This window comes from Anastrepha obliqua, chromosome 3, assembly GCF_027943255.1.
Source record: "Anastrepha obliqua isolate idAnaObli1 chromosome 3, idAnaObli1_1.0, whole genome shotgun sequence".
In the NCBI taxonomy this organism is placed as follows: domain Eukaryota; kingdom Metazoa; phylum Arthropoda; class Insecta; order Diptera; family Tephritidae; genus Anastrepha; species Anastrepha obliqua.
Window position 1 is genome coordinate 144,535,341 of NC_072894.1, and position 26,654 is coordinate 144,561,994.

Genomic DNA, 26,654 nt, shown 5'->3' on the forward strand with positions numbered 1-26,654 from the left:
TTCTGATGTCCCCCAATTTGGATCGAACTTTTTAGTTTCTTTTCTATAACTCACTTAAATTAATTTTTTCATTTACATATGTTCTGACTAAATAAATTTCTTAAGAGAAAAAATGGATAATAAATAAATAATAAATATTATTATAAAAAAATAATAAATATTATTATAAATAAAGAAAAAACATAGCCATTTAGCTGATTTTAGCTACCCAAAAGTTCGACCCAAATTGGGGGACATCAGAATTCGTTTTAGAGGTATGGTTCCTTCGGCAAAGTTTCTTATTTTGATCCCTAGAATACGATTTTCACAGAGCAATGAGCGATTTTTAAATCGACCAGCCCTATATGTATATTATACATAGATATACATACACATACATACATGCATACTTGTATATAAATAACACCCTTCGAAGTTGTTCCACCAACGGAGGGACCTAGGGAACGGCAAATGTTTGTTATGAGGAGCTTTTTCAGGGCAGAAATAGGCTCAGAGGCTTGCCCGTCGAAGGGCGGCCGCTGTTAGAAAAAACTATGGCCCCTATTATGAGTTACATTCGATCTTCGATATTCGCTGGTTGTCGAAGATCGAAAATCGAATGTCAATTTGGTATTATGAGCGGTGTAACCCTATCGAAATTTTCGTTGTTTACCGAATTTAGAGTCGAATGCAATTTTGCTTTCGATCGTGTAGCGTATTGTGGGAAAACTTGTTAAAGTGTAAGTTGTTTGCGATTATTTATGGTAGTAACCAAATAATAAATATATACTAATTTTGTTAATTTTATGCAGGTCGAAAGTCGTGAGTACCAAACAACAATTAGAAAGGCGAATCCACAATTCGCAAAAGGGATTTGCACCAAAGTTCAAGCAGCAAAAAAATGGGAGGAATTTACGACGGAGCTGAATTGCTTGGGATCACCAGTGAGAACGGCAGCAAAATGGATTAAGCTTAATAATGTTTTTTTTTTGTGATGTTTATAGAAATACATTTTTATTTTCTCTTGGCAGGTATGGGCTGAAATACGTAGAGGAACTGAAATACATATTTTTTTCGAATGACGAATAATTGAATAAAGAAAATTTATAACAAAAATAAAACAGAAAATGTGGCGTAAAGGTTTCTATTTAATACTTTTTAGATTTTTCTATAATATTCTCAAAATTTCATTTCTTATGTTTTCTACTTCTCCGTTATTTGACTCCACTTCAATATCTTCAGCATCATCGTACACAGTGGGTTGAGCAAGTCCTAGCATACCTTCATTACCAATACTCAATTGGTACGATCCCTGAGCACAAAATCGCAGAACTGTGTCTAGCTTTAAAATATTTGGAATCAATTTGGCTCGGGTGCACTGCTGCAACTGGTTTTCTGTACTGGACAGTAGGTTCACAAACGCCTCTTTAGATAATCTGAAGTTCTTTAAAAATCTGTAAGGAAATTTATGTAATATTAAGTACGTCAACACATTTTGAAAATTCTAAATTTACTCAGTGAAAGCCATTTCTAGGGGGTTGGATGCGTCCCTCAACTGTTTTCTACTTCTAGCTAGTTCCACTAATCTTTCATCGTCCGATGAATCGTCGAACCACAACACTGTTGTACTCATTTTCACAAAAAATACTTATTTTAACTTTTAAAAATAATGTTAGCAAAGAATTTCAACACAATCGGTTTTTCTTTTATTTTGATTTGCTGTATCAGCTGAGAAAAAATTATCTATTGTAAATGCGTCGAGCGATCGAAATTCACAATAATCCTATTCTTCAACGAATGAGCACCATAATACCAAATGAAAATTCGTTCGATCAGCACTTTCGACTACAGTCGAAGATCGAATGTTGCTCATAATAGGGGCCTATTTCTTCATTTGGGTTTTCGAACGCTTGCGCCACCCATCCTGCTACCGCGTACCTACATAAAGAACGAGTAGTAGACTAACTTATCCGCCTGGTGCACATTAGCTGAAAGGTCACTATTTCTGAACTGTAAATGAGTTTCACTTGTCCAGGTTTTTCTTTTTGGAATGCTGCCTATCTGGGTATGTGATTTTAGTTATAGAAATATAATACCGAGGCTATCTAACATTTGATAAAATATATTGGTGATAAAAAGTTGATTAAAAAATAACTAACGTCAGAATAGGTGTAGTAAAATAGATTCATTATTTGTATAATAGATGGATTTAGTTAAGGGGTTAGGGGTAGTCAGAGGCCCGAAAAAATGATGATTTTCACGAATTTTTTTTTGCTACTTAATTAATTTATTTAACAAAAATAAAAACATAGCATAAAAACATCATGTTTTAACTTGACTTCACCAAAATTTCAAAAAAAAAAATTAATAATTGCAAAAGTTATCGCTGTTTGTGTGAAGCCCGTTTCTCCAGAAGTCCCTTGCGGTGAACATCACAAGTCCTTGCAGATTCATGTAAAACCAATCGGACAAGAAAAATTAGTTTTATTAATAGATAATCTTGTGCCTGATCGAAGCTTTTTTTTTTTCAAAATGAACAAAATGGCGGCCTCAGAAAATTTTTTCCAGATTTTAGAAAAAAAACCAACAGTTAATTGTTAAAAAAAAAATCGAAATTTTTGAAAAAAAAAATCCTTCGATCAGGCACAAGTTTTTTATGTTTTTCAAAAGCTGTATAAATTTTATTGAAATCTACGTAGCGGTTTTTAAGTTACAGTGTTCACCAGTTTGAAAAACATAGTTTTGAGAAAAACGCATTTAAAGTTTTGCTATCGGCTCCGGAGCGGCCGAGCGCCCTTAATTGTTGAATAACTTGAAAAGTATTTGTCGGATTCACTTCAAATTTTCACACAATATTTTTAAAACATTATACTTTAAGAAAATGCAAAAAAAAAAAATCGATTTTTTGAAAATTCTGACTACCCCTAACCCCTTAACTGTATTGCACGTTGCATAAGAGCAATTAGGTTACGCTAGATCGTGTTAGAGAGATCCAATTACGTAATAAGCAAACTTCTGAAGCTGTTTTGTGATTGCTTGACTCAGTATTGTTTGAGCGCTCTTTAAAGGTGGGCACGAGCAAGGTGAAAATACACCATATTTTATAGTTTTGCTGCGATAACGGCGAAAACACAAGCCAAGATGCTGAAAATGTGAATAGTTTTTATGATGCTGATGCTATAAGAGCCAACCAACAGCGCTGATTCCATTGCAGTAACTGTGATGTTGAAAATGCACCACGCTCTGGAAGACCAATTGTCGATAAAATGACGGGAGTCATTGAGGCCGACCGAAATACATATCTATAGCATTTTTTCGATTGACCGGAAATTAAGCATTACACAAACAACTGATGAAAACCATTTAAATACGTGTTGACGACAAATACTCCTCATGGACCGAACTTCCATTTACAAACCGCTGCTTAATCATAACAAAATCGACCCAATTCTGAATAGGATTGTGGCTGGAGATAGAAAATGAGTCAATTACGACAACGTCAAACGGATGTGGCCGAATTGCAGTGCAATTGGAAATGTTTGGTGAGATTGGCAGCGAATAATTACTGTGAGCTGCTCCCTAAGGAAAACTCTTAAATCGGACCTGTACTGTCAATAATTGAACCGTCTGAAGAAAGTAATCGCCCAGAAGCGGCCAGCTTTGGTCAATAGGAGTAAAATTGTGTTTTCATCAGGACAATGTCAGACCAAACACAATAATAGTGTCTCACCATTTACTCAGCGATTGTCCCTTAAGCCGGCCACACACATACAGTTTCAACTGATAGATTAAACTGAACAGTTTAAACCGTCAGTTGAAACTGTACACTGTTGAAGCAAACACACATACAGTTCAATTCTTCAGTTTTGGCAATGGATTCGAAGAAGCAAGACGATATCGCCTATTTCGTTTTACTTTTTATCTTGTTAATAAATAGAAAAAAATCGAAAAAGCGTAAACAATGGTGTAAAAAGTGGTTACAAAGGCGAAATCAATCTTCAGACATAAATTTATTGAGAGAATTACGTGAAGAACCATTAGATTTCCTCAATTACTTGCGCATGACCGAAACAGTGTACCAAAAATTGCTCTCGCTGGTTTCTCCGTTAATTATAAAGAGAGATACAGTAATGAGAAAAGCAATATCTCCACACGAGAGATTAAGTGCTACATTGAGATTCTTAGCAACAGGACGGTCGTATGAGTGCCTCAAATTTTCGACAAGAATATCACCTCAATCTCTTGGAAAAATTATCCCAGAGACGAGTAACGCCTTGTACAAAGTTTTACGGAAGTATATTCAGGTACGTATTTTATGAATTAAAATTACCCATCTTCATCTAGAACAAGAAAAATAAAAAAAAAAAACACTTTTTTTATAAAAGGTTTATATTAACTTTTTAAGGAATCCATTGAATATACATTATATCTATATACATTATATATCTATGAATTAGAATTAAATTGAGAAAAAAACGAGGATGTTGTATCCTGAGAATTGAACGGGTATCCAGTTCCGTCATTATGTATAGGTGCAAATGAACCTTGCCCATATGTTGGAGACGGTGTGGGACATGGGGTAATATTAGGGCTATGACTTGCTGATGAATTAGAATAATAAATTGACTGTGTGTATAAACAGCCCATTTCAGCCTCAAACAGTATGTCACCTATCTTTTTCTCCGCCATGAGGGCTTGCCGTTTTTCAAGACCTCTCAACTTTACGGCAATACTTTTGCCTAACAGATCATAACGATCAAATTGTTCCGGGGGTGTTTTGAAATTGTCACGCACAGTAGTCAGTACTTCTGCTATTAGGTCATCATTTATCTTCTTTCTTTTACCAGTACCAGGTCTTGAAATTATTGGTAGTTTTGTTTGTATTGTTGATACGTCTTGAATATCTGCAGTTTTTGATATAGAGTCTTCAACATCAGCATTCATAATTTCTTCAACTGGTAGTGAATTATCGATGGATTCCTTAAAAAAGAAAACCTGATTTCATTATAATAATATTGGACTAAGAAAACGTCTTTAAACTTAATTATTTTATCATTTTTTGTTCCGTGTTTGTTTCAGTTTCCCAACTCAGAAGAAAAATGGAAGGAAATTGCGAGTTCATTCGAGGAAAGATGGCATTTCCCACACTGCATCGGTGCCATGGATGGCAAGCACATTGATATAATTCCCCCAAAAAACTCTGGATCTTATTATTATAATTACAAAGGCAAACACAGCATGGTTCTTCTAGCTATCGTTGACGCAAAATACCGATTCCTACTCGCGGATTTTGGAACAAATGGACGCATTTCGGATGGCGGTGTTCTTCAAAATACATCTTTCTTTGAAAAACTGGTGAACGATGATTTACATATTCCACAACCCGACGATGTTACTGACAATTTCAAAAATGTTCCATATGTATTCGTTGCGGATGACGCGTTTCCTCTCAGAAGTGATATTTTGAAGCCATTCAGACAAGGACTATTGGATTCAGCGGCGAAAGAGGTTTTCAATTATAGGTTGTCTCGAGCAAGACACATTGCGGAAAATGTTTTCGGGATACTTGCTTCACGGTTTCGTATCTTTCAGACCTCAATTAATTTAGAACCAGAGAATGTTCAACAAATAGTAATGGCCACTTGTGCTTTGCATAATTTTTTGATTGAACATCAGTCTAGTACATACGCCCCTGCAAACTGTATGTATCAAGAAAATACTCATGATGGATCTGTCATTTCTATTGGTTGCGATAGTTTAGAATCAAAGATGATTCCACTAAATCGTCGTAATCGAGGAAATATTTGTAACGATGCAAAAGCAGTCAGAGAAAATTTTATGAACTACTTCATGAAAGATGGCCAAATCTCATGGCAAAAAAATCATATTTTGAAAAACAAATAAAAAGAGACCACACTCTTTGATATTTACCAAGAGAAATAAAAATAATGTTTATGGATAAATTAATAATATCGTGTTTTTCTTACCTCCTCACCTTCACTGTCCAGATTTGAAATTGATGTCTTCGGAGTGTCTTGGTCTTGCAAGAAATCAAACAAGTCGTAATACCAGAGTGCCGGCTTGTAAATGCTATCCGCTGATGATCCAGACTTCTTTCAACTTTCTTTTTCTCTTTGCGAAAAGCAGATCTCAAACTGTTCACTTTATTAATAACAGATTTCTTCGTAGCACCATGTTCAATTTCGTCCAATTTTTTTGCTAATTTGGTATATGCATTATCTTTTTTCATACGGTCATGATAATCATGACTCTTTACTTGCCAAAGACAAGGTTCCGATCGATACATTTCAATAAAATCGCTAATTATTTGATTAGGTTTATTACGCGCCATCTTAACTACGCGAAAATTATACTTTTAAAGAGGAATACCACAGAATACAACACACCTCCTCTTAATTGAACTGAGAAATGTACAGCGAACCCCCACACACGTAATAATCAGTTTAAACTTTCAGTTTAAAAAATTGAAAATTTCAATTGTCTCAGTTCAACTGTAGAGTTGAATTGAACTGAAACTGAAATATCCACACACTTGGATGTTAGACTGTACAGTTGAATTGTACAGTTTAAACTATCAGTTGAAACTGTATGTGTGTGGCCGGCCTTAGTCCGGACCTAGCACCAAGTGATCAGATAGTAGTTTCTGTTTCTGTCTATGGCGAATGATTTTGTTGATGAAAAATGCGCCTCAAGAGACGATGCGAAATTCCTGCCCGCGCTGTTAAAATGTTTTAGTTTTGTAGTATATCTTTTCCGAATGCACTGCTCCTTAAGAATCCCCTAACATATAGTAAACTTTGTTTTGGAAGATCTGAAAGCCCTGGCAGCTAATGCTCATTAGTCATTTTATCATATTAATTTATTTAATTTCGCTAATAAGTAATAAGAATAACAGCTATAACGAGATCATCATATAGGGTGGAGGAGTTTTTTTCATTTGCGTTTTTTTTACAGATCGCGCGCGAGTTGTGGCAAACTGTCATCGTGGATTTGTTGAACAGCGTTTGGCTTTTCATCATGGAAAGACTCACACCGCAACAACGTCTACAAATTGTTCAACTGTATTATGAAAATCAGCGTTCTGTGCCATACAGCTCGTGAAACAATGACTTTATTGAGAAGTCATTTCGGAGAGCAGCTGATTTCACGTTTAGGACCTGTGAGTTGGACACCAAGATCTTGTGATATCACACTTTTGGACTTTTTTCTTTGGGGATTCGTGAAGTCCAAGGTCTATGCTGATAAACCAGCTACGATTGAAGCTCTGGAAGCCAACATTACGCGTGTTATTCACGACATACCAGTCGAAATGCTCGAACGAGTGATTGAAAATTGGACCTTCAGAATGGACCACCTTAAGCGTAGTTGCGGCCAACATTTGAATGAAGTCATATTCAAAAAGTAAATGTCAAAGAATGTCCTTTCAAATGATAAATAAAGGTTTTGAACATAATTTACATTTTTGTTTTTTTTTAACTATTGAAAAAAGCACCTCATGATTGATCACCCTATATAAATTATTTAGCCGCATTGCTTGCTCTGCTTTTACAAAAATGCACCTTTGGTCTATGTGACAGTAATAACTGAAAATCAAGTGCAGAAGCTTACGTAGATGCCAAGTATTACTCATACGCCCCACTGTCAGTGAATGACTGCTTGTGAGAGTACACACCTACTTGTATGTATGTATGTCTACCGCCTGTTTGTCTACTAAAGTATATTGTTGCAACACGTTGCTTCCAGCTACATGTTGCTGAGACACGAAAAAAGTATTAAAACCGAGCAACAGGCAACGAATACACCCAATAAGACAGTCTCGTCAATGAAAAGCTGCGAACACATGTACATAAGTTTTCACACTCACAATGCGTCGTCATATAGCATGCAGCACATCAGTCGTCAACAACAATGGCATTCGAGGTGACGGTGACGCCTGTGTGGAACCCGCGCGCATGCCTCCGTTGTAAGTGTGTGTATGTATTGTATTAGCTGTAAGTATTTGTCTATGTTTTCTATGATTCTATTGGTTTGTTGTGCTGGGTGGGAAAAACAAAACCGGCGCGCAGTGAATACCAAGCAGTTTGGCCGGCGACGTCCTCCGGTGCAGATCGGTGCTGCTGCTATTTGCTTTTGCCGTAGTCGGTTGCCCGGCAAATATTCGGTCTGTCGTCGGATTATTGAACAAATGAGCATATGTGCGCTCTGTTTAAGTGACGACTGAGTGGAAACGATTTGGTGGCAGTCAATTCATTGCATTTTCACGCATCGACGTGGAGCGACGCGACTGTGAGTTTGAACGTTGTAATAGCTTACGAATAAGGAAAGCAGCGATGTCAATGTGACGCGTGTGCTTATTGTGTTTTGTTTTTTGTTACATCTGTGAATGTGGTTGGTGATTAAGGGGCTTCAGGCGAATCTGTTTTAAGTGTTTTCCAGCCTATCGCAATTGCTTTAATCCCTCGAATAGTGTGTAATGAGTATTCCTTGATATTCGCGAAATTTAAAATGGCAATGATAAAGTCGATGCGTTGACAAAACCTAAGGGATGCGTGAGTTTTCATGTGAACTATTATACATATGCCCATATACGAGTATATGCCCACACTGACGTATACTCAATAAAAAATAAAACTTACGCGCTCATTTGCTCGTAATAAACCGTCAACGGGTCAGCATATAAAGTTCGGAAGTGTGACAAACCAATTAGAGTTTCACTTTGTGTTGCGTGTTAATTGTATCTAAAAGATACTTGGCGGGCGTTAAGCTACAGCGACGTTGTCGAGGGCGCTGACGCTGATGCTAATAACAACAGCAATGCTGATAGTGATGGAATGCGCGCACAGTAGCTAATGGATACTTTTAAATTATAAAAAAATAACAACAACTAATAATTGGCTACGAGCGAGTATACTAACATACGGATATGGATAAAGTAAGCTTGGCAAGATGTGTTCAGCTAATATGAAACAGTTTATATTATTTAATGTATGAAGTGGTGTATAGCCAGAGGATGGGCTGAATAGTAACGGCGGTATATTGAAACTGGATCTACGCTTTTTAATAAAATTAGAAAATTTCTTCAGCTAATAATTTCAAGTTTAGAAAATACCCAAGCAGTCATAAAATATTATATATTTTTTAGTGTGTTTTAGATTATGTCTGTGTGTTGCCCTGCTATTAATGGGCGAGTGTCACAATGGATGTATATAAGTATATACGTACGTATTTTTAGATTGTCGTCTTATACAATTTTTTATTTTTGAAATAATTTATTAATTCAGCAGAATTTTGCGTTTCTTTCGGGCAATAAAATCGTCGACTTGTGCATGTTTAGATGTCGTTGTGGGTGTCACGTATTAGTGTGTTCGTGCGTGTGGCAATTTTAGTTATTTTTAATCTTAATAAAAAATGAGAACACACCTAATAATTAGAACAGCCGTAAGCGAACGTCGAAAGTCTTACACCCGCAGCCAAACCTTATTTGCCAACGAATTTCACACTACTCTCTTTCCCTATTTCGAAAATTGTTAATTTTTATCTATTTTTACTTTTGTGGGTATTTATTTTACGCACACAAGAACACAATATTTCTATTCACTTATTATTTGTTTATGTAGTTATCATAATTAAAAAAAAAAAACAACACTATATTTATATGTATGTATGTATGTAAAGGGGGTTTGCTAGCATGTGAGCCACGACGAACAACCTATTCTTCGGAAAAAGTGGAATTGAATGGCATGTAAATTTGTAGGCGGCCAATAGCGTGCATTTTGCTTTCTGAAAAAGTTATTTCACCAAAAATGCTCAACATCGCTGAAAATGGTTTGTTGGATAATTTGCTTTTTGGGTCTAGTTGAGTTTATATGTGAATCGCTCGATCTCAACAAATGCATTTACATCCGCGGCCAAAAACTGAAGTTACGTCCACATTCTTAATGTACCCACTCGTCGTGGCCGTGAAAGAGCTTTTTCCTCATTTTGGAGTTTCGCAGAGATTCGTACCTACGTTCTCCGAATGCTAGTCACGCACCAACACATACGGCTACGGGGGTTGCGGCCTAATGAAATAAATTATTTTCTGTTGATGAATCCGAATGGCTTGAAGAAATTTATAAAAAAAGGGGTTTGGTTCTACTGAAACAGATGAAATCTGACTTTTCGGGAAGCCGTTTTTTGTAAAGTCCAAGTGAGCCATTTAGCTAGGGCAGCCATTTAACCTAACCTAACCTAAGCTCGGCTGAAACGTTCTCGAGCAACCCTGATTGGTAACGATGGAGAATAATTTTGTTAGTCTGCCGTTGGATTTTAACTTTGCTCTTTGTAGTATTGTTCATATTTCAATTTAGTATACTTAAGGTGGGACCTGTGCGGATATATACTAGTATGTGTATAAGTGTGTTGTTCTAAGTGTACGATTTTCTAGGCATGTTTACGTATTGTAATGCTTGATTATGCCATGGAAAGGATGTAAAATAAATATCATGAAATTTCCAAAAAATTAAGACCAAAGGCCTTAGATGCTCTTTGAAAACGAGCCACAATAAAGTAAGTAGAAGCAGAAATCAAAAAGATAATCTGCCCAAGCTTAACCCAAGGCACTAGCGTTGTGAAACGGCCCAAAAAACTATACAGAAGTGAAAAGTGTACAAAAGAAGTGTCATCTGCGCTTTAGTTGAACACCATCGGTGTTTGTTGTTATTGTTGTTGATGCCATTTCGGCGCTGCATCCAAATGTTGCTACGCCTCACTCACATTGTGAAAATGTGTTGCTGACTTATAGTTTGTGTCGTTTTGTAAATACATACATACAAACATAAGTACATACATGTGCATCTATATATATTTTCATTTCGCCCGTTGATTCTATTGCATTCGCATTTTCTCGTGCCTGTTCACCTTTTTTGTTGCTTGTTGTTATGTGTCCTAGGCATTTTCGCTTAGCGTTGCGAATTGGTTTTTTTTTCACTGCCACTTGACGCTCTCTATTCCACTCTAATCTGCCCCACAAGTGCCGTCATATTGTTGACCGTCAAACGAAATTTGTGTATTTATTTGCCTTTTGACTTGTGAAAAATAAATAAAAAACATCAAATAATGAAGTGAAAATGATTTGATCAATGTGGCTGCGATAAAGTTCAGATGTTTTAGAATGATCACAAACAATCGACTGAATTTGGACGGATTAAAGCTAAAAATATTACAGATGGACAGTGAAGGGAAATTTATACTTATATGTAGTATTTTTGTATTAATTAAATATAATATATATGTATGTATGGCATGCGAGCCAATTGAAATAACATATGTATATGTGTATGTGTATAGCACACATATACAATATATGTAAACTGTGCGGTTATCATTGAGTTATTGCATTCGCCCAATGCTAGCCGGTTTTGCCACCAACCAGGAGAACCAGTACCAGAATTAGATAGGTAATAATGAATTATGACCCACAAAATGCTTAAAGTTGCTGACTTGAATATATTCATAAAAGTTAAAGTAAACTATTTTAATTATTAACATCTATATAGGTAAAAGCTAAATCAAAATGGTGCAAAAAGTAGGTAGGTCTCCTCAAGTAGCACTAAAGCGCCGTTTTGATACCATTATGAGACCTACAACAGGCAGATATCTACAGCCAGCCAGAGCTGTTGATATAATGGAGGAGGTTGATGGGATTTAGATCGGCGCACTGCCCCAGGCTGTGAAAAAAGTAACTATCATTTAAATTTCTGATATAAAGAATAGCTCCATACAACTACAACCAACTAATTGGTATCGTCGTGCTGGTTAAGTAAAGTTTCTTTTTAAACCATTATGACCTAATTTCCATGTTGATTTAAATAACAAACTCATTGTTTTAACTCCCGTTAAGCTGGCAATTTGAAACTAGCAAAAATTGTCCACCTATCAGAAAACTACCTCAGCCAACAAATCTCTTTTCCAACAAAAATCGTCCTTATATTTCTAAACAATCGGTCCAACTACAAATATTCCTGGGTAGGAGTGTTCTCGCGAATTTTTAAACTCCCGCGGAGGAGATTTCCCTTAAAATGTTGAGAGTAGGAAATTCGAATTTCGAAACAGCTTAATTCTGAATTTTTGACGGTTTCAAGTGGTGTGAATTGTGTGAAAATTTAAGTTACACATACATACATAATTGGCGCGTACACATTTTTTGGGTATTTGGCCGAGCTCCTCCTCCTATTTGTGGTGTGCGTCTTGATGTTGTTCCACAAATGGAGGGACCTACAGTTTCAAGCCGACACCGAACGGCAGATATTTTTATGAGGAGCTTTTTCTTGGCAGAAATACACTCGGAGGTTTGCCATTGCCTGCCGAGGGGCGACCGCTATTAGAAAAATATTTTTCTTAATTTTGGTGTTTCACCGATATTCGAACCAACGTTCTCTTTGTGAATTACGAATGGTAGTCACGCACTAACCCATTCGGCTACGGCGGCCGCCGAAAATTTAAGTTAGTTCAAATAAAATTCATAAAAGAGTGGGAACAAATAAAAAGAAAAAGTGGGAAAAAGTATACTCCTATCTAGGAGTTGTTTTCGACTCAAGTTTTACATTTCTTAATCATACTGATTTTATTCCCTCTAAAGCATACTCTTTACTTGATTTTATAAGAGGGAATAGCTGGAACTTTGCTGACCCTTATACTTTTAAGTTACTATATACAGAATTTGTTAGTTATTCGTTAGAATATGCCGTGTTTATTTGGAGGCCTTACCACCAATTCTCTATCTACAGAATTAAATGAATTCAAAAAATTTTTATTAAGAGAGGGTTCTTCCCTAAATTTCTCTTATCCTGTCCGAACATATAAATCTCGCTTACTTCTAAGTAATCTCAAACAGCTGGAAAGTAGGAGATAGATTTTGTCACTGTTTTTTTGTTTTTTTTTTGTTTAATTTTGTCAGGTGGGAGATCGACTGTTTCTCTCTTCTAGAAATTGTTACCTTTCGGTCCCTACCAGGTCTTTACGTAATAAATATCCGTTCCATTTGAATAGGTGCAGAACAAATTATACCTGCAATGCTCCTTTTGTCTCGAATACCACTGAATTTTCTGTTGTTTATTGTAATTTCATTTCTCGATAACGATATTTTTGTAATATAATTGTAGTGAGTAAGAATAATTGTAATTTAACTTTTTTTTTTTTGAAGTGAAAACTTCTTTAGAATCGTTGGGAGTGATTTGAGGAAAAGTGAAACGAAAAAAGCGACCAACTTGGCTACGAAGCGTTATATTATATGTTGATATAAAAGTAGCGACGAACTAAATAAAAATAACTTTTATTTTTTCTTGTGATTCGAACCGAGGATTTTGGATCGGAAGATAACATTGCTAGTCGCTCGGCTACCGCGCTATGCTGTCGTCGTTGGCCTAAAAGTTATTTAGTTACGAGGCGTTATATTATATGTTGATATAAATAATTTTTGTGAGCGTGTAATTCTCAAAAGTTTTATTAGGTTTATTATTTAAAATGTATTGACTAGGTAGTGTGGTTATCAGCTTAACATCTGATAGATCCTCCATCGGATGACAACAAATGTTAAACTGATTTTTGGAAATGGACGGAGTGTTTTAGGGGCGGCTTGCTCCTTCTCTGCCACGGGTTGACCCGGTATTGCATTACCGCCGGGATTTCGGCTTTGAATAAATACAAGAAAAAATATACTAATACATTTAGCTTTGGTGGGAAGAGCCATAAATTTTTATATGAATACATGTAGACGAAAATGGAATTTTTTTTTTGAAATTTGCATTGTAGGACATTTCTGATTATTTATTGAAAACAGTTTTTTGGTTTAGATACTGAAAGTCAGTTTGAGTGAATCGGTATAAATATTTCGTACATTAATTTTTGAAGTGAAAACTTCTTTAGAATCGTTGGGAGTGATTTGGGAAAAAGTGAAACGAATTACATCATATAAACGTAGCGACGAACTAAATAACTTTTAGGCCAGCACCGACAGTACAGCGCGATAGCCGAGCGGCTAGCAATGTGAGCTTCCGATCCAAAATTCTTGGTTCGAATCACAAGAAATAAATTTTTTTTTTTTTTTTTGAAATTTGCATTGTAGGACATTTCTGATTATTTATTGAAAACAGTTTTTTGGCTTTTCTATTTTTGGTTTAGATACTGAAAGTCAGTTTAAGTGAATCGGTATAAATATTTCGTACATTAATTTTTTTTTTGTGAGCGTGTAATTCTCAAAAGGTTTATTATTTAAAATGTATTGACTAGGTAGTGTGTTTATCAGCTTAACATCTGATAGATCCTCCATCGGAGGACAACAAATGTTAAAATGATTTTTGGAAATGGGCGGAGTGTTTTAGGGGCTTGCTCCACCTCTGCCACGTGTTGGCCCGGTATTGCAGTACGGCCGGGATTTCGGCCTTGAATAAATACAAGCAGAAATATACTAATACATTTAGCTTTGGTGGGAAGAGACATAAATTTTTATATGAATACAAGTAGACGAAAATGGAAGAAATTTGTAAGTCTGTTCCTTCGGTCCGTTTGGGTATTTTTTTTTGACAACATCGAAACCAAAGCATTTGTATCATATTTTAGCTATCATAAGCCACTCGTATCATTTGTTGAAATTGAAAACATTGAGGATGAATAATGATAAAATGAAGAAAATAAAATATGAACTTTATAGTAATATTATAATGAACCTATAATTATCCCGCTCCTAATGCTGCTTTCGTCTTATTCTCTCTCAGTTTGTTTTACGGAAGGTTTCACTTCTATCAAGTCTAACCGTTAGACTGGTATTTTTTGTTAAAAATTCTTTTGTTATGAGTAGTCAGTAAGAACAATTGGTTATTGATTTCGGAATAAATAACTAAATGAATAAAATGAGAAGAAATCATTAAACAATGCATAGAATAGGTTTCCGCATAGTAGCAGAGGACAGTTTACCGAGTTGAAGCGTCAGACCCAGGCACAAAAACTTTAAGAAGGCATATTCTCAATAAAGCAAACCCACTTGAATAAAGCGGCTATCCAATATTTGTTAGAGGGGCTCAGAATGCTGAAGTAACCAAGTAAAAAGCAATTGGATGTTTGACCTATTGTAAAACTTAGAGAAGCTTTGCGTTTTTTTGCTGAAGGTGGAGAGCAAACGGAGATAAAAGGATGGCGATGTTTCTTTAATGCAATCCACTCAGAATAAAGCCCCAGATCAGGTTGAGATTTTTAAACACAAACTGGATAAATATATATAAAGCAGAAGAAAAACGAAGTGTGCGAAGCGTTTTATCCTAAGCGAGGGTCAAAGGGCCTCAAAGTGTAAGAAACATAATAGAAAGTACCCCATAAAATCAGCTGTAAAGTGGGAACCCAATTTTCTAGAATCTCATACTATTTCAATAAAATATTGACAAAAGAGTTATTCAACTAAAATTATTATTTTTTATTATTGAACTTTTTAATACTAACTACAATAATAAAATAAATAAAATTATAAAAAAATACAAATTATTACGAAAACATACATATTTTTATTACTAATACTAAAATTAAACACATTTTTGGTTACTTAGTCTCCTGCTAACCTCCTCATCTTTGCCTTTATAAAATCCTCTGACAATTCCAGGATTTCCCTGCATCAGTTTTACAAGAAATTCTAGTCTACTCTTCTTGGAAGATTTGACCCTAGGCATTTTTATTCTGAATATTAAGTCAGTTCTTATGTGAAAAGGAGGTTGCCTAAAATGTTGTAGTTTTTCGAAAGGCTGGAAATACTGGGAAATCTGAGCATTAATACAATTTCGATAAGTATCTTAACCAGAGAGGCAGTTAAAGGCTCTATTTTCTGCAAAAGTATTTATTCTTAGGTAATTTATATATCTTTTAAATGTGACTCAACACGAACCATAAATTCGATTCGGAATATCCTAACTCCAGGGCCATTAGCAAGTCTAGTTTTTCTGAAATTATTTATTTTTAAGTTCGAATATTAGTCCGTAAAATTCTACTACAAATGGGCATAGCCAACATAATTTATATGCGACTTGAACAAGTATTTTAACTGTTTTTGTTATAAATTTGGTGCCTGCGGAATGATAATTTGTTAGTTGTTAACTGGGACAGTGGAACTTACCTTACATCGCCTGTTTCTTTCATTTTTGTAAACAAAAAATATAAAATTATAAATTTAAACAAGGAAAGAATATGCACCACTTGGAAAGTAAAAAACAACACAAATTTGAGTTTCCGTATTACTTTTATTTTTTTGCGGATGTTAAAAATGGAGGGGTTATGTATCTCATAACAACTGCTTAAATTTGAATCCATTTTCGAGAGGCATAAATCTCTCAAAATTGTCTATACTGTTCTCTATCGTGAGGCGTACTTGTTTTACTTAATAAATAAATATGATTTGAAATTTTTTTGTTATTTATTTGTTATTATTAAACAATTTTAAAAGAGCCAATAAAATTCCAACAACAAAAATAATCAATCAATGCGAGCAGATACCGATATTTCCAAAATTAAAAACTCCACGTAAATAAATCAAAAAAATGGCGAAAAACGAAGCAATAAATAAATGAAATAAAAAAAGAACGAGCAACTGCCAAACATTATTTTACGTTGTGAAAATTTGTTAACAATTAAGTTTATATACATAAATATGTTTTTAAATGCAAAATGATATCATCGTGCATCATACAACACGCGTGTGTATGTCTGCGTAGATATGTATGTATGTATAAAGTTTGGTAGGCGCTTCAATAGTTACTTGGCAGAAAATTTGAGCATAGTGAAGGTGATTTTTGCCAGTATTTACCAAAGGCGGCAGTAGAATGTATGCCCCACATATGACGATTTTGCTTATTAACATAGTCATTCATCCAAACAGGCGCCTTGCCACAAAAGTTAATTTTTAGCGCGCAATATTTTCACTGACGAACACTCAACACTTTATCGCTTGCACGTGTTGCTCAATCATCTAACGTGCCACTCTGATTCGGCATCGAAATGAATGATGATAAACAACAGATTTGAAAAATGCCACCAAAAAAACATGACCGTCATAGCCATCCCAACATCGCAACGTCCCTAGAAAGCCCTTAAATTGAAATGTAGATTGCATATAAATTTATATTTTGCGTATCTCATAAATAATTTTCCACTTCGCTGTCCAACTTCTGATCTTATAAAATTACGTTTCCAAAGTAAAGATATAATTAGTTTTTTTTCTTTCCAAAGTAAAATAAGTATGTATTATATATGTACACTAGCAAACTCGGCCCCCTTCGCTGGGCACACTAAAATAGAATAGATATGGTTTAGAACAGAAAATATATGATTTTCATATTATTTATTTCTTTATTCTTTATTCAAGCGCTTTGGCATAAACAATATTTTTTGTTTTTCTATTTGTTTTTGAGTAAATATAAAATATAAATTGAAAATCAGGAAAAAAGAAGACTGTTTTTAAATTTCAAATCAACGCATATGAATAACTAAGAAACAATCGTCTTTTTTCCTGATCATCCATGAATTTTTCATTTCAATTTATGTATATGTTTTATTAAGCATTGGAGCTTTTTTAACCATTATCCATTTATATTTTTCAAAAAAAAAAAAACGAAAAAAAATTTTTTTTCCACGAACACATAATTTTATTCGGATTTCACATTAAATTCTCAAATTTCGTAAGAAATTATTCACTGTTCCAAAATCCACTCCAAAAAAATTCACAAACGATTTTTACATGTTGCACTTACGTTTTTTCCTTATGGCATCCAAATCAGAAAGAAATATTGACACATTGTAACTCACACTGTCAATTTGACAGTTCAGTTCCGCACCAAGCGTTAAAAAAGTAAGCGAAATTATGGCTGGTTCAAAAGATCGCTGTACCCGTTGCCAGTGCTCCGAATTACAACCAAACTTTACGAAAGCCAATTTCAATACTTACTTAACAATGTGCGTAAGTTTGGTTTAATTCGGTGCAAAGACACGGCGGGTCCACGTTTTGGCATATATTTCTAGACCCTAGTCATCAATAGGTATGAAAATTACCCCGTATTAAAGCACTTATCAATAGCATTCGTTTGATATCCATATTGCACATACACAACCAAAGGTTACCCGGGTCCACGTTTTGACCTATATCTCGAGACCCCAGTCACGGAGCGGCATGAAAAATACTCTCTACTAAAGCATTCACCAACAGTTTTCATTTAATACCCATATTGTACATACACGTCCGAAGGTTACCCGGGTCCACGTTTTGACCTATATCTCGAGACCCTATCTACCAATAGGTATTCAAACTATACGGAAATCATCTTCAATACCTACTTAACAATGTGCGTAAGTTTGGTTTAATTCGGTTCAAAGACACGGCGGGTCCACGTTTTGGCATATATTTCGAGACCCTAGTCATCAATAGGTATGAAAATTACCCCGTATTAAAGCACTTATCAACAGCTTTCATTTGATACCCATATTGTACATACACAACCAAAGGTTACCCGGGTCCACGTTCTGACCTATATCTCGAGACCCCAGTCACGGAGTGGCATGAAAAATACTCTGTACTAAAGCATTCCCCAACAGCTTCAATTTGATATCCATATTGTACAAACACATTCTAGGGTCCACGTTTCATTTGATACCCATATTGTACATACACAACCAAAGGTTACCCGGGTCCACGTTCTGACCTATATCTCGAGACCCCAGTCACGGAGTGGCATGAAAAATACTCTGGACTAAAGCATTCACCAACAGCTTCCATTTGATACCCATATTGTACATACACATCCGAAGGTTACCCGGGTCCACGTTTTGACCTATATCTCGAGCCCTATTTCCAAAATAAAATATAATCCATGTTACTCGTGGATGATGTAGCTTTCGAATGGTGAAAGAATTTTTAAAATCGGTCCAGTAGTTTTTGAGCCTATTCATTACAACCAAACAAGCAAAGTTTTCCTCTTTATAATATTAGTATAGATATGTTTATAATAGTAAGCTTAAAAAATTATTTAAGGCTGAAAATTAAAAAAAAATCGGATATGGCTATCGGGAAAGTCTCTCGGGCGTACAAAAATCATCCACTCAAAAGACCCATGACACGAATTACGACCGAACGAGTTGGGAATCTGTGGTTGTTAGAGTATGAATTTGACAAATATGTCGTAAGGAAAATCCCATGCATTAACAAACTCTGTATGAAGAAAATGATAGAGTTTTTTTCAGAGTCATGCTTTGATGAATCTATGATCCGGCTTAAATATTCCTAAGGCAGGGTCTGCTTATGACGAAAAAAAGGAGAATCACTGAATCGTTGAGAAGGGCATAATGGTTTAGGGATGCATTCGGGCCAGGAAATTATTAATGTTAGAGGGAAAACAAAAACGCAAATATTTATTTAAATACCCTAAAAGAGGTTACAATATGTGAAAGCTCAGATCCACAACCCAAAGAGAGTAAGGAAATACTTATACCTATATACATATATAATTGGCGCGTACACCCTTTTTGGGTGTTTGGCCGAGCTCCTCCTCCTATTTGCGGCACAAATGGAGGGGCCTACAGTTTCCAGCCGACTCCGAATGGCAGATATTTTTTATGAGGAGCTTTTTCATGGCAGAAATACACACGGAGGTTTGCCATTGTTTGCCGAGGGGCGACCGCTATTAAAAAAAAACTTTTTCTTCATTTTGGTGTTTCACCGATATTTGAACCTACATTCCCTCTGAAATCCGAATGGTAATCACGCACCAACCCATTCGGCTACGACGGCCGAAATATCTACTTAGAGGTACAAAATATGGGCACCTTCAAATGTCCACCGCAAAGTTTGGACGTATCCACTCCTGCGCAATAAAAAATCTGCGCACATTGCAAAAACATTTTAAAATGTAAATGAATTGAAAAAATGTATTAGACAAACTCGGGATATGAGAATTGAACGCAAAAAGCTTTTCAATAAATTAGAGGATCGTTTAGTTAGTTAGTACCGTACTTATAAGTACTTTCTCTTACCATAAAAAGATTTGAACAATGTAATTTGAGCTTTTTATACTTAAATATATTTACTTAGACTACCATGATCATAATTTTACGATGTGTATGTTTAAAAGACAACGCTTTTATTACTTTTGAACTTGAGATTCCACGATAGCTTAACGCAACTTAAATTTTTCAAATGGAAATAATTTATTTGTTCCCTTTTTGACATTCAAAAATATGTCTGATACTACTCACATCACTTCCTGAGTTAAACATAAGCAAAAGTTCTTCAGTAAAAGAAGAAATAAGAAGAACAAGAAATTAATTAGTGTAGTAGAGTTTACGCCTAGCATGCCAATGTAAGACGGCATTTCGTTAGAACATTTCTCAAGGGAACGGCCGCAGCAGCCTAAGCACATTTGTGTATAAAAATATATTTTGCATAATGTTAATTAGTTCTAACGAAATCACCGCCAGGCATACACATTACATATTTCATAAGGTATATTAAAGTTACTAAATCCAGTGAAGCTAGCTGATAATTTCACTTGGTGCGGGAAAGTAAAGAATTTTCGCCATAAAATATTATATGAAAGAGAAAGCAGTATACCCTTGGTACATTAGATGTAAAATTGTAACAACACTACGTCTACCAACTGAACATACATGCATTTCTTCTTCGTCGATTGCCTAGCCTTATTCTATTTCGGGTCGGAATAGGCACGCTATCGATTGTTAGAACTGGCCACTTACAAATCTTTGCTGCAAAACGGAACTCTGGAGTTTTGGTTTTTGTGCGCCTTATTCATAGCCCATTAGGTTCGGGTGATTTCAAGCATTTACTGAAATTTCTGATAAGCGCCTTAATATTTCCTTACAAAAGTGGTGCTCTAAAGTTGTACACCTCCGAGCGGGAACTACTATTTTGTTTTTAGGTACACCTTCATGGCATCGGCTTGAGGAGCAACCATCCATATGCCATGCACAAAAACTCAACTAAAGTAGCGGTCATATTCTACCATTCTACATCAATTTTAAATATATGTATGTTTCTTTTAGCTGACCAAATAACGCACAAAGCTTTCAATTGTTGTTTTTTCAATGTTTATTAATCTGCAGATGAAGGGTTACATATCTAGCTCTTACAGATATGCAGAGATTAGATTCTCGCGTTAAATAATTAATTTTAAAAGTTGTTATTGCAAAACTACTTTGCCTCTAAAGGGCAAATAAGATCGCGGTGTTAACTTCTCCAAAAATCACTAAATTTTTTCATATATCACTTTGCCCTTACTCTGACTGAAGCTTTACTAAGCAGAGTTTTCTTAAGGCAATTTGTTTCTGTAGCTCACTGGATTGCCTATATGTATATATGTATGTATGTATGTACCTACTTATATATGTATGTTACGCAAGAGAAATTCTTTTGGGGTGGAGGATTGTTAGATAAACATATTTTTACGTTTGTGGATTTTATTATGTATGTACATAAATACTTATTTTATAACTTGGCGCAGATTCATTCACAGAAGTATGCAGTTAAACGTAAAAAAATTTCAAAACAGTTCATTTGTTTAGAAAATGTTGAGGTATTAAATGTTAACTATGCTTTCGGTGTTCAACTTCATTAATTTCTATTTTATTATAGTAGACATCTACTCGTACTGAGCTTATTTACACAGGCCTCGGTGGCTGGAAATATGGCGGATACGTAAGGTGCGGATGTGTACGTGCCATTGTAAAAGGCAGTCATTTTAATATCAGCAAGAAAGCAAGAGCTTTAGCCGAGTGATATGAAACTCACGGAAAAATAGGAAACTTAATACGATGGGCATAACTTTCCTAAAAGCGGCCACCCTTCGGCAGATATACATTGAATCGCTGATTGGCAAAATCGAAGAAATTATTTGCGACAAAAACGCTTAGGCTAGTTTCTTCATAAATTTGTGTTACGCGATTTTATGTTGTATAAAAATTTGCTGCAAAAAACTTTATGTTGTCTTCGATTCACAGATAGTTAATTATAAATGCAAAGGCTAAAACTCTGATGCAATTTTAGTAACAACACCAATTATGAGAAATATGATTTTAAGGCGCTCAAATAAATTTCAAATTGCCTCATTTAAATGCTCTTCAGTTCTGCCCGAATTAAAAACAACGACACGCTTACCTGTTGAAAATTGTGATGAATTACTCCTATGCATGATTTTTTATATTTTTAAGTATTGTAAGTACGTCAGAATACTTTGGTCGAGTGGAGTTCAAAAAGCTGATCCATTGGAATGACATCAATTCTTAACAGCTTCACAAAACCTATATCTTGATGGGTTTGAAAGTTAAGTGCTTTTGCATATTTGGTTGAAATTTTAATTGCGGACACAAAGCATTGTTATATGTATTTGTGCAGACGTGCATTTATACATATACATATTTATATATTATTTATTTTGTTAATAGGCACAACTCCTGCAGTCTTTAGCGCAGCACTAGCAACGTATTTGTTCTTGCTTTTAGTTTTGAGAGCAGCAAAGCGAAAAGATCAAGGGCCTAGGCCCAAGGGTAGTTGCCATAGCATGCCATAATTGAATCAAATTTCTAAAGATAGTAAAAAATACAACAGTAAAGTAACATTGCCCAAATTTAGCAACGATGATAAGGAAAAGAAGAATAACAGATTAGAAGCAATATAATATGAAGATTATTTCCATAATCGCGGGAAGAATTTAGTTAAATTTGTGAAATCTTTAAACTGAATAATCACATGCAATGCATATATTTAGTGTATATCTACATATGAACTTGGTCGCCTCCACCATGTGGATACGTACATACATTTTCAAAACACATTGTCACTCAATTTATTCGTCCATTCGACCCCACCACTCTCGATCGTGTGGACACAGAATGAGCCATGCAAATTAATTATAATTATCCCGCATTGTAGACAGATTTGAAATTACCAGCGAACGCTGACTTATAAACATATTTTTATACTTATATATTGTACATACAGATATGTGTCCCTGAAATATCTACAAATATTCAGAATGTATATCAAGTTGAAATGAAGCTTGCAAAAAGTACATTAAAGTACATTAAGGGGCAAGTGATACCCCAGGTGCTAATTACACGTATAATAATAACTAACCGCAATTCATATCAGCTGGGCCAATTTAAAAGTATCTCCTAAAATCGAGTTTTTTATAAATAAAATTAGTTTTTCAGAATAATTTTTTTAATCACCTCAGACGATAGAGAGTTCACGCTGTATTAAAGTGTTTAAAGATTTTATCAACGGAGTCGCAATCGTGAGATTTTTAGAGATACTTTCAAATCGGTCCAGCTCACGTCAGTTTTAATACGTAACAAATTTTTTAATTCCTATGGGAAACCAGTATATTTTTTGGATAAAGGGTGATGCGCTGTAATGTATTTGAATATTTAATATTTGGCTCACGGCAATACATTTTATAGAAGTACACAGTTATAATATATGAAATCTTTAATAGAAAAGTATATACAGTAGGTTCTGTTTTTATGCGGTAGATACGTTCCGCAAGAAACAGCATAAAAAAGAAACAGCATAAAAAAAGCTACTAATTCTATAGTAAAACTATAGATACGTTTCAAATGCTAAAACCGCATAAATCTGAAATAATGTAATAAAATCGCATAAAAAAGGGCACTAGTCCCATATTATAACTATAGATACGTTCCATAGACCGCATGAACCTGTGATGAATTTTTGCTTAGCTGGTTTAGAATCTTGTTTATATGTACAATTCCCGATAGGTCGACATGCATTTTGTAATTTAAAAAAAAACCGCACTATTTCAAAACCGCATAAAAAAAAGCCGCATAAAAACAGAACCTACTGTACATTACTTTTATTTAATTCTTTTATTTTATTGTCTTTTCAGATCGTATATTACTTAAGTGCGCGGCTATTTTTCGAATCAATTCATCTCTAATGACTTGCTGAAGAGCTGAACATAGAATGGTTAAATTCAATGCGGAAACTGTTAAAATGGAAAATGGCACTAATGCTGGTACGATCCGTGACGGCGGTAAAATGACCAATGTTCTCAACACACCGACTCCAACACCCTCGCGCACACCAAACAAGGTGCGACTGAGGTCGGTAATGGACGAAGAGGATGGCGCTACAGGTAAATGAACATACTCGATTGCTCTTGTATCATGGAATGGGGGCGGAAATGAAACATTCCCGGGTTTCCACTCCCTTTATAGATACGGTTCGCTTTTCTCTCAGAATTAGTGGTGAGTGAACTTATCCTTCGCCAAATATCATAAGAAGCCACTAAAATTACATGTACCATGTTTGTCGGAGTTTTTTGCATTAAATTTAGTAAAAGAGTACATCTCTTTCAGTTTCCCACACATACTTATGCATAAATAAGTTTTTTCATAGAACAAGGCTATATTCACTTTCAGTGATTTTCCATCAACATATTTTCTTGAATTTTCTAGCTAAAATAATCTAATCTATTGTTGTTTAAAAATAAGTTAGTGTTTTCTTAGGCAAATAGATTATCATGATAATATTTTTAAATGGTTGGTTAATTCGCCTGCCATTCTGGCACGGTGGCTACAATGCTTTGCAATTTTAGAATACGGAGAAATTTATAAACATATTCGTGTTTGTATATATGCGCAGAAAGGATTCAATGTAAATTCAATTTTAAAAGAATGGGTCAGTAATGACAAGTGAGCTTTGACACTCTAAACTGACACTGAGTAATAGTGGAGAATGTTTTCCTGTTCTTGCCTAAAAGTAGTAAAGTACGCAAAGTATCTAGTTACTACTGAAATAAGAAATAAAAGAAAAATTAAGTTAGCTAGGTACTATATATACTATACATACTAAGTTAGTTCGCAGTTGTATAACAAATTTTCTAAAACCTTGCAATCAACTGGTTGCCCGGATAGCTGCTATAGGTTCACCAAGTTTGTAGTTAGGTTTGAAAAGAGCGAAAAGTCAAGAGATGTCGGGCTCACTGAGTTCCTAAAAGAATAATTTCATTATAATAAAAAAACGCGACTAGTGAACAAAATGCGCTTCTGAATCTATATACACGAGTATATTTCTTACACCTTCCACGAAATATGTAAGAATTATTAAAAGGAGAAGTCATCTATAAAAATCATAATATTGAAATAAGAACGGATATTAAATAAACAATTTTCTAAAACTAGCTTGTACGAGGCAAGGAGCAGAGTAACTTTCCAAATCATCCGGAAGTATCTGGTACAGATCGAAAAATAATTTAAAATATTAGAATCCAAAAAGCTGGCCGCCATGACATCGTAAAGCTTAGAAATAGTTAACTTGCAAATGTTGTATATGGTTACAACTTACGTGTTTTTGTAGATGTAGATTACGTGCACTTGCGAGTTTTTGAACTCCTGCAAATAAAAACGCTTAAAAACAATTTACTTACCAATAAAACAAACGAAACTTACTAATTACATTGGAAGGAAATGCAGAGAGAATGTTGAGGAAAGTTCTAAACACCTTCTTTGCGTCTGTCCGGCATTGTTAAAAACCCGTTTAAAATGCCTGGGAGCCCCATTGTTTGAGGGTCTGGAGGACGTCTCAAAAGCGGATCTCCCAGCTCTGCTTAGATTCGCCAAAAACGCTGACATCCTACATGATGTCTACTTTCGGTATTCATAGAGGTCGGTCTCCATCTGTATCGCTAGGGACCAAAAGGTCTATGCGTGGCTTATTGCCAACCAGGCTAACCTAACCTAACCAAATAATTGCATTATATGTATGGTAAGCTGGGCCCGATTGTATTTGCAGAAACGCTGCGCTAAAATTCTGCAAATGAAAAGGTTTAATAAGAATTTTTACAAATGCCTTTTCGGGGTCTACATGCATGAAAACTCACAAACTAGAGGTTATCTGCAGCATAAAAGTAACCCATTCGTGAAGAGGCTGCGAGAAGTCGCTACTTACCGGACCTTTAATGATTAAATCTTGCATAGATTTATATATTTAGTTTCACAAGATATTTTGAGAATGCAAGAAAGAAGAAAATTGATTTGAAAAATTAAAAAATGTTCCTTATAGTTGAGCGACCAGTTAATTATATATTGTAATAATTATAGATGTTGAACCAAATATGTATTTTTAAAACAAAATGATAAAAACATGGGTCGCACGGTCTACGATTTTTCAATATTTATTGTCAACGCAATAAATTTAAAATCACCTAGCTTTCCTGAAATAATTTTCATATGTAAACAACTTTTCTTCTACTGAAAAGCGCACCTTTTTGCGAATAATCCATTCATACGAACTCACTACATAGGGATGGTAGCACTCGATGTTGGCTACAATGACGAATTTCGAGCACTCATATACACAAATGCTCGCAATGTGTATGAATAAACCATTTATGCGCACTTGATTATCTACACTTATGACCAGCCGCACGCACATAACGTGAATGGATCCCAAAAAATAAAAGCGCTCGTCGGTAAATTCAATCAACAGGTCGATGCTGGAGGCATCGTTTAATATTCAGTGTTGAGCACATCAACACAATTATTTCAACAAAGGGAAAATATGTAGCAATATTAGAGAATATTGTCATCTGTGAGCTGGACAAGACATATTTACA

The 26,654-nt window shown here is 35.1% G+C and overlaps 1 protein-coding gene and 2 pseudogenes across 5 annotated transcripts in view; all 3 read left to right on the forward strand.

The window, feature by feature from the left end:
• The first annotated feature begins 8,091 nt into the window (after positions 1-8,091).
• LOC129243025 (adenylate cyclase type 2) overlaps positions 8,092-26,654 on the forward strand; it is a 75,100-nt gene continuing 56,537 nt past the window's right edge. For 2 of the 5 annotated variants that reach the window (XM_054880056.1, XM_054880061.1), the window contains exons 1-2: positions 8,092-8,932; positions 23,925-24,173. In XM_054880056.1, coding sequence (XP_054736031.1) covers positions 24,002-24,173 — 172 coding nt within the window. In that variant the 5' untranslated portion in view covers positions 8,092-8,932; positions 23,925-24,001. Of the gene's footprint in view, positions 8,933-9,142; positions 9,219-11,419; positions 11,439-23,924; positions 24,174-26,654 lie in introns of those variants that run through there. The other 3 variants (XM_054880059.1, XM_054880058.1, XM_054880060.1) reach the window with 3 other exon arrangements.
• Positions 13,494-13,680, forward strand: LOC129243276 (U2 spliceosomal RNA; annotated as a pseudogene).
• Positions 14,246-14,429, forward strand: LOC129243243 (U2 spliceosomal RNA; annotated as a pseudogene).